Here is a 9,019-nt window from a genome sequence, read left to right as displayed (position 1 = left end):
CCCCCCCCTTTATTTTTACACTGCTGCTACTCAATGTTTATTATCGATGCATAGTCAGTTTAGCTCTACCTACATGTACATATAACTTCAATTACCTTGACTAACCTATACCCCCGCACATTGACTGGGTACCGGTACCCACAGTATATAGCCTTGTTATTGATATTTTTATTGCGTAAGTTTTTTTACTTTAGTTTATTTACTAAATATTTCCATCTCTTATTTTGTTGTTGGTTAATGGCTTGTAAGTAAGCACTTCACGCTAAGGTCTACACCTGTTGTATTCGGCACATGTGACAAATACAAATTGATTTGTGCACAACACATCAGCTGTCTGTGACCATGTGAGGAAACCTTTCCAAGCCAAACCTTCATATCGTAATCGGTAACCACTACACACAGCTTACATCGTTGTCACCATATTAGCGTCATAGTCAACACACCTATTAGAACTAATGCATTAGTAAACACGCTACAATCATGCTGTACAGTCTACAATCAGCAGCAAACAGTTTAGCAGTTACACCGGAGGGCCCCGGTGGCAATAAATTAATAAAACCAAAAGCTCACCTTGACTTGGAAGAGTTCCAGTGTTGGATAGCCATAGCCAGCTAGCTAAGCATAGCATCCTTCTCTTTTTGAGCTGGGTATTTGAGTAGGCTAAACTAGCATTATTCATAAAGACTACTGACAAGTCTAGATGAATAAAGTTCATAGCATGTGATCCCCGTAATCTGTACTAAAAAGGGAGTTTCCACCCATTTATCTTAGTTATTGGAGCAGCTTTTTATAAAACAGATAGCTACCTGCAATGGCTAATGGGGGTCACATTTCTGGATAAACAGACAAACAAAATAAACATTCTGTAACCTTGTCTATATTTCTTATTTTCTTAACAACCTCAAAGGTTAGACTCCTACACAGGGGATTCAACTACAGGCAGTACAATGTGTTCGTCACATCTGCTCATCCTCAAAAGTAAAGTACATTATAAATACATGATCGCTTCCCTCCCATGTCTGTCTTCGACCATTATATGTATACAGTATCTTTGACCACAATAAGTGGTGGATTCTTCAGTGATTGGTATAGCTGGGGAGTTCAGTGTTATAATAAGCTGAGAATCTCGTCATGCAAACGTCTCCTCTCCTCTTGTTTTCACCCTCCGCACTGTCTGACACCACAGATGGTCAAATCAGAGCCTGTGGGGCTACATCATAACAGCGCCTCGTGTTTGCGCTCCATTGAAATCCCAGGGATGCCGACATTTTCAAAARAAGAGCGTATTCCTTTTAAAGGATGAGGATGACAATATCACACGCAGTCAAATGCTCCTCTCCATCRAAAGYTCAAAGCTGAGCTGGGAAATAGAAAAAAAAATCCTTCAGCAGAAGATAATGCAAGCATTCCCACAGACAGAGAGCAACAACCAGAAACAGGCAGACAGAGCTTTAGGGCGAGTCTTGTATAAGCCCCAAGGTGTGTAAGCATCGCACCAGAAGCTTAAACCCAGTGTCCATGACGCCTTTTGCGGTCGTGAAAAAAAAGAACAACTGTGCAGGAGGCGAATCGGTGCCGATTAATCTAATTCTGTTAAAACCATTATTGACTTTTCGRTCTTCCTTAATCCCTTTTCACACCTGCAAGTGATTAGCACCAAATTCAAAGAATAACATGGGACTGGTGTTGATACAAAACCATCTCAATGATCTCCAACAGACAGCATGACTTGCTCCTGGGGATAAGCCTGTCTGTTTGGGTTCTCCTTGAAGAGGTGAGATCTGGCCACYACACTGACGAAAACACAACGCATTACTTCCAAGGAAAACAGTGAAAAAAGTTTGAAAGAAACACCAGGAAGTCATACTTCTCTGTTTATTGTCTTTCATAAGGCTGTGTTGCGGTAAACTTTCTCCCCCCCCTTTATCATTTGACTTTCAGCTCTRTCGGCCTATAAAAGGAAAACTATGCCAACGCTCCCTCTCCTCTCAGGGACAACACGTGCTACAGTGCACATACAGTCATGTGGCTGGAAAAGATCACACGCTCCACTTGCAGAAGAAAACAATTTAGCTCAAATATACAAACATATATCTAACATACATAAACAGGCACYTTGTTTAGGTAAACTGTAGGGTGAATAGAGACTCATATAGAGCAACAAATGAGGGTACCTCCATCCTCTGCCTCCAATATGCCTTGTAGGTATTTGAAGGAGCCGGATTGTTTGGGTGCGGAGACTGGCTCCTCTGTGTCTTGCAGCATCTTGTACACATCTGACTCTGTGGTGACTTCAAAACTATGACCGTTTCCATTACGGCCCATTGGAGAACGCATCGGAGGCTCAGGGCTGAAAGAGACGAAGACAAACAAATAAAGTTGTTTTCAGTTTGAATTCAGTGTGACCAACAGCTTCTGTGACTGAAATGTCGCCACTAACTGTTGCACTGTTCYTCGATTTCATTTGTGAATGCTGTGACTTATTTTGGGGGTAAAATAAATGCAGTTTTAAGAAGGGAAAAGGGGATGCCTAGTCAGTTGTACTGAAATCTAGAGTACAACACATGAAAACATGACACAACACTTATTTCCTAATGTGGTCCTCACACTGACATATTCACATTGACATGGTGCATCTACCAGAATATCTTGAAATGACTGTAGTCTAAGGTCCTTTTTTCCATTGAAGTAAACTACGCTGAAGGTTCATCCATTCCACCTTGGTATTCCTAGTCCAAACAGGAGATGGACCCCATTTGCTGTTCACAGTCTTTCCACACAACCCACCAGAGAGAATCCTCAAGCTCCATTATGCCAATAGTGCATAACATTAAGCACTGCTCTGTGAATATCAGCACAGCTGATCTATCTTTTCTGATCCTGTCAAGATACAGTGCATTTGGTCTTCCTCCACTCCGGAGGGACCCTACAAGGTAAACTTCACTGTGAGGCCCTTGGAGGCCTTGGGGAGGGGGAAACGTGTGCAGTCAGCACAAACAGCAGGGCCCAGAGGACATCTCTGGGCGCTGTAGGTTGTAGCCTAGGAGAACACACACATTTATCACACATCCGAGAGACCACGCGATAACAAATGGATTTTCCACTCCACATGCCTTACCTGTGAGGGGAACTCAGGCTCAGGCCGCCCATTTGTTTTGGCAAGACCCTGTCTCTGTCTCCGTTGCTGCCGTTGTTGTGTGCGTACATGCTGGCTGGGTTGTTGTACTGCGCYTGGTTGGACTGCTTGGAGGTGCCGTTGTTGAGGTGCGGCAGCTCGGGAGTGTAGGAGGGTTTTCGGCTGTAACCGCTGCTGTTGTTCCCCTTGCTGTAGCTGCTGCTGTAACCACTGGTGTAACCACTGGTCATTGGTCCAGTGCTAATGGGTCGGAAATTCTAGAGAAGGAAAGAGCAGAGGAGTCATTAAGAAAYGTATGGTTATTCCCAATGCACTTCTATGTCGTTGTCATAGTCTATTCATGGCAACATTAAGGTGAGTGTTTGCACAGAGGCAAACACATTTTGCATGGACCTGCGTCAACTCTRCAATGACGTAACCAAATATTAACTGCAAACTTCCACGAACTACACTGATAATCGACAGTATATTGCGTGTGACATGCGTGTTCATCTCTCCAGCCAAGCCYCAGATAAGGATGGCTTGCAATATTGTGTTAACGTCATCACTTTTCTAATGGCTGGTTTTAGTGGTATGACTGTCATGCAAAATATAGTGACTTAAAGGCTGTTGTGGGCTGCACACAATCTTAGATCCTCTGTAAATATGTAATCTAAACTGGAGTGACTTGTTTAACGGTTGTGCAATAAGAGTACTGGAGACAAAGTTGTCATCCCTCACAGCTTGCCTGTTGATTAACCTGTGTGTGCACATTGAGTGGTGGGTTAGTTTGAGTGGTTGGCCCCAGGAAGCGGAGGTTCACAGACTCTCCAGGCAGGCAGGCAGCAGATGTGGCCTGGTCTTTGTTCCCTGGCCCAGACCACCCATGCCTGGGCCATCGCTAATCACCACTCGGCTGAGCCCTCGATCCCACACCCCACATCCCTACCCCAAGCWGCTTCGCCAACCCTGGGCTTGGTCCATACCTCCAAGCCGTCTCCCCTCTCGGCAACAACAGTAAAAGAGGCAGAGCAAACATTTGAGTGTATTGTATTACCAAGTGTTCCTGGAGCGACAGTAAACTTGGCCTTTTTACGACGTGTGGATGGATTCCAGCGCCTCCTTCAAACAGTTACAATAGAAGCCACAGGAGCCCTGAGATCACCAAGAGGAAGAGTGACAGGACTGCTGAAAGGCTTGGCAAACACTTTGGCTATACCATACCCTAATGAGAGTGAGTGATGATTTACTGTATCAAGCACGGCAAATGAACACAAAAGTTTTGATGTTGCCTATTTACAGTAGAGTGGTCGTTTTCACATAAACAGATGGAGCGAGGGAGAGGTAGAGAGAAAAGCCTGCTTCAAATCCTTGGCACAAGGGCCGGCGCCAGAACGAATCAGTTGGACGGCTATTTSATTTCCATAGGGGGCATGTTTTTTTCACTGGACTTCCTATGTGTGCATGCGCTTGCTTGTGCACACATTTTTTAAATACCATAGGCAGAGTTTCAAGTTTGGGAAAGCTTACAACTTATACTACAATTTCTACCGATCTGCGTGCCAATTATGGTTTTCACATGTGCATTTTCGTTTCAAGTGGTTAATCATAAAAATCTGAATTAAAATGATAAAAATCTAAAAGTAAAACTTAAACTAATGTGAGAGCACCAGCCTCTGCCATATGGGCACATTGATAAACCGTGATCCATTGGCGGCTAAAGAAATGGAACTGTATTCTGGGCCCTCTATTCTGGGCCCTCAGAGTTCTCTCGCCAGTGAGCTCAGGACAGACAGCTGTTTTTGTGCAAGGGAAACATGTTCAGGTATTTTATGACTTTGACTGGATATAGGTATATGATCATCAGATCATGATATTTTGGTCTTTCACACCGATGCTTGGTGATTATCGAGGCCAGGAAAGTGTTGGAAAGATTTTTCAAATACTGTGAGGAACTATTATCATATGCACTGGATGTATAAAAAAACTGACTTTCGTTGACTTACTGTGTGAGGTAAAGAAAAAATGACTTGCGAAGCTCAGCTTATTAGTGGTGGAAGTAGTGAGTTAACGCTTAGCTTACAATTCCGGCGCCCCCYCAGAAATCTAGTTAACATGAGAAAAAAAGCTCCATCAAAATCTGTCTGTTTAAGCAAAAGATTATTATTTATTTTTTTGCACGGGCTGCATTTCAATCCTCCGCATCCGCCGATGTTGCCCTTCCGCGATGAAAGGTGGCAGAGCTAGTGTTTGTCAGACCATGAGACCATCCTGAAAATCGGTCTTCTCACAAAAACACCTGTAGCGTCCGAACAGTCTACAAAGTTTTATGGACACTCTGTTGAAATATGAGACTCTTATGAACACGATGACGTTCTCCGTTTTGTTCTAGGATGCCTACAAGCCTCACAAGACTTGTCTAAAGTCGGTACAGCCTCTTCTGCTAACTTCTGCCTGTAGTGTCCAAATGGTTTGGGCTACAAAGTATTATGACCATTCTATTGAAAGTTGACTCTTACGAACACYATGTCATTCTCTGTTTTACTCTAGGGCGCCCACAAGCCTCAGAAGCCCCAAACATTACTATCTGTTGGACTGACGATGTATGTTATAGAGCTTACTGTCTCACGTGGGAAAACGTCCCACCTCCGCGTTATCGTGCTGRTTGTTGCYACTTGGCTACCTGCCAAACTTAGTTTTTTACTGTTAACTGTTTAATCAAAACTSTTCATTTAARACATTTACCAACYTCTTAGTTTTTCCACCCTCAACRTTTTTCAWTCAACTTTTTCACCCCGGACGCTTTAGTACCTGGATACCAACAACCGAGCCAGGCTACCAAGAGCTCAACTCATACAACGGTCTCTATAGAACTACTATAGAACTAAGTCCTTACTTCCAGTGTGTGAGTGTGACTCCAATTGTTGGCCAGTACATACTGTAACTGTATGTTTTGTATCTCCCAAGACTACATATACTCCCGACACAGCTCCGAGAGGCTGCACCAAATGCTAACACGCAGCCGGCCGGTGTGTAGCAAGGAACAGCCGGCGACCTGTTGTCACGGGGAAAGGTTCGATGGATACCTTCATTTGTGAAAAATMTATTGATCTTGATGCAGCTAAAGAAATAATTATTACTCTTCAGGAAGAAAAAAAACATTTGACCAAGCACCTGGAAGGGAATAAGGATTCCATGAGACTATCGGCATCTTGTCCACTACTGCACTCCTCTACTAGCTTGAACCAGAAAATGGCTGCTCATTGTTAGACTACAGGTGAGCGTAAATGGATGCGTGTTGGAACCAGAAAGAAGAAGAAGAATCATTCTTGGCGCGCCTGCCTTCTTCCCCCGTGTCCGGACTTAAGACTTTCAAATCACTTTGAGCCCCTGTACCAGCTGTCTTCTGCCAGGGACTTGGGTGTTCCCTCCATGGCTGTGGATATCCCTTCAGCTACCTTTCCCTATCCTAGTCAATCAATTGCCTGGGCACAGCCTGGACCACCGTGCCCCCCACCCCCCCAGAACAGGTGAATTCTGTGGCTCTGGCCTCATAATCAGCTCCGAGACACGGGAGAGGCCAGATCATTCTGGCTATTGTGATCGGGAGTTCGATAGTGAGGCATATACCTGTACCTTTGTGTTTTCCTGGGACAAAAGTTCATGATATCAACAGGTTGCTTCCCGAGGCTATGCGTCAGTCACCGGGGACTGATAATGTCATGGTTCATGTGGAGTCGAATTACATTATGAGGAGCAGCTCATAATCATATGCCTATGAACCAGAGTTATACTGTTAGCATGGAGGAGGTGTGCCATAGCAGGAAGTCAACTGTGTGCAGCTCACCCTGCCCTAACATAAATAACCTGTGCATGTCTACCTCTGCAAAGCCTCCCAGCAAAGCAAGAAAAGCGATTAAGAATCCCAGAAAAGTGTTACAAATTGCCCACGTTAACATATGTAGCTGTAACGGGTGTCTAGATCTTCCTCCTCCTCGGACGAGGAGAGGAGAGAAGGATCGGAGGACCAAAATGCAGCGGGTTGTGAATACATAATTAAGTTTATTAAAGTACAGACGAAAACCGAAAACACTTCAACAAACTACAAAATAAAGAAAACGACGTAGAACGAAAGCCTGAACATGGAACTTACATAAAGACACGAAGAACTCACGAACAGGAACAGACTACATCAAACGAACGAACAAACCGAAACAGTCCCGTGTGGTGCAACATACACAGACACGGAAGACAATCACCCACAAACAAACAGTGTGAACAGCCAACCTATATATGGTTCTCAATCAGAGGAAAACGTCAAACACCTGTCTCTGATTGAGAACCATATAAGGCTAATTACAAGTGACCTAAACATAGAAACACAAAACATAGAATGCCCACCCCAACTCACGCCCTGACCAACTAAACACATACAAAAATAACATAAAACAGGTCAGGAACGTGACAGTAGCTTAAGAAACAAGTTCATGAAATCAATKATTTGCTAGTAACAGATGACATTCATATTCTGACAATCTCTGAAACTCACTTAGATAATACCTTTGATGATACAGTGMTAGCAATACATGGTTATGAGATCTACAGAAAATACAGAAATGCTAAAGGTGGAGAACCATATTCCTGTAAAGCTTAGAGAGGATCTAATGTTAAATACCGTTGAAGGAAAATGGCTACAGGTTCATCTGCCTCACCTAAAGCCCATTCTGGTGGGATGCTGCTATAGACCCCCAAGTGCTGACAGTCAGTATCTGGATAACATGTGTGAAATGCTTGTATGTGATATCAATAGAGAGGTATATTTTCTGGGTGATTGAAATATTGACTGGCTTTCATCAGGCTGCCCACTCAAGAGAAAGCTTCAAACTTTAGCTAGTGCCTGCAACCTGGTTCAGGTTTTCAATCAACCTACCAGGGTAGTTACAAACAGCACAGCAATGAAATCATCAACATGTATTGATCACATCTTTACTAATTCTGCAGAAATTTGATTGAAAGCAGTATCCAAATCCATCGGATATATTGATCACAATATAGTAGCTTAGGAAAACCAAAGATCCAAAAGCTGGGCCTAATATAGTGTATAAGAGGTCATACAATGAGTTTTGTAGCGATTCCTATGTTGTTGATGTAAATAAAATAAAAATTAACCTTTATWTAACTAGACAAGTCAGTTAGGAACAATTTCTTATTAACAATGACAGACTAGGAACAGTTAACTGCCTTGTTCAGGGGCAGAACGACAGATTTTTACCTTGTCAGCTCGGGGATTCGATCCASCAACCTGTTGGTTACTGGCCCAGTGCTCTAACCACTATGCTACCTATCATGGTGTGTAATGGGGAGCAACCAGACTCTGCACTTGACACTTATGAAATTCCTTATCCCAGTTGCTAATAAGCATGCACCCATTCAGAAAATGACTGTATAAACTGTTAAATCCCCATGTATTGATGAGGAATTGAAAAACTGTATGGATGAGGCAAAATAAATGGCAAATACGTCTGGCTGTACAACCGATTGGCAACCGTACTGCAAATTGAGAAATCCTGTGACTAAACTGAATAAAAAGAAGAAACTACACTATGAAACAAAGATAAATTACAAAGAATGATAGTAAAAAGCTTTGTAGCACCTTCAATTACATTTTAGGAAAAAAGGCAAACTCAGCTCCATCATTCATTGAATCAGATGGCTCATTCATCACAAAACCCACTGATATTGCTAACTACTTTAATGATTTTTTCAAACTTAGGCATGACATGCCAGCAACAAATGCTGACACTACACATCCAAGTATATCTGACCAAATTATGAAAGACAAGCATTGTAATTTTGAATTCCGTGAATTAAGTGTGGAAGAGGTGGAAAAAGTATTGTTTTTAT

General features: G+C 42.9%; 1 protein-coding gene across 1 annotated transcript in view; it reads right to left on the bottom strand.

Moving 5' to 3' along the window:
- LOC111981560 (PDZ and LIM domain protein 4) overlaps window positions 1-9,019 on the bottom strand; it is a 90,141-nt gene that overhangs the window by 19,447 nt on the left and 61,675 nt on the right. The window contains exons 4-5 of the mRNA XM_024012880.2: window positions 3,119-3,393; window positions 2,175-2,350 (exon numbers count right to left, since the gene is read on the bottom strand). Coding sequence (XP_023868648.1) covers window positions 2,175-2,350; window positions 3,119-3,393 — 451 coding nt within the window. The remainder of the gene's footprint in view (window positions 1-2,174; window positions 2,351-3,118; window positions 3,394-9,019) is intronic.

This window comes from Salvelinus sp. IW2-2015, linkage group LG20 (assembly GCF_002910315.2).
Source record: "Salvelinus sp. IW2-2015 linkage group LG20, ASM291031v2, whole genome shotgun sequence".
NCBI lineage: Eukaryota > Metazoa > Chordata > Actinopteri > Salmoniformes > Salmonidae > Salvelinus > Salvelinus sp. IW2-2015.
The sequence above is the reverse complement of the archived record's forward strand: the minus strand, read 5'-3'. Positions and strand labels throughout refer to the sequence as shown.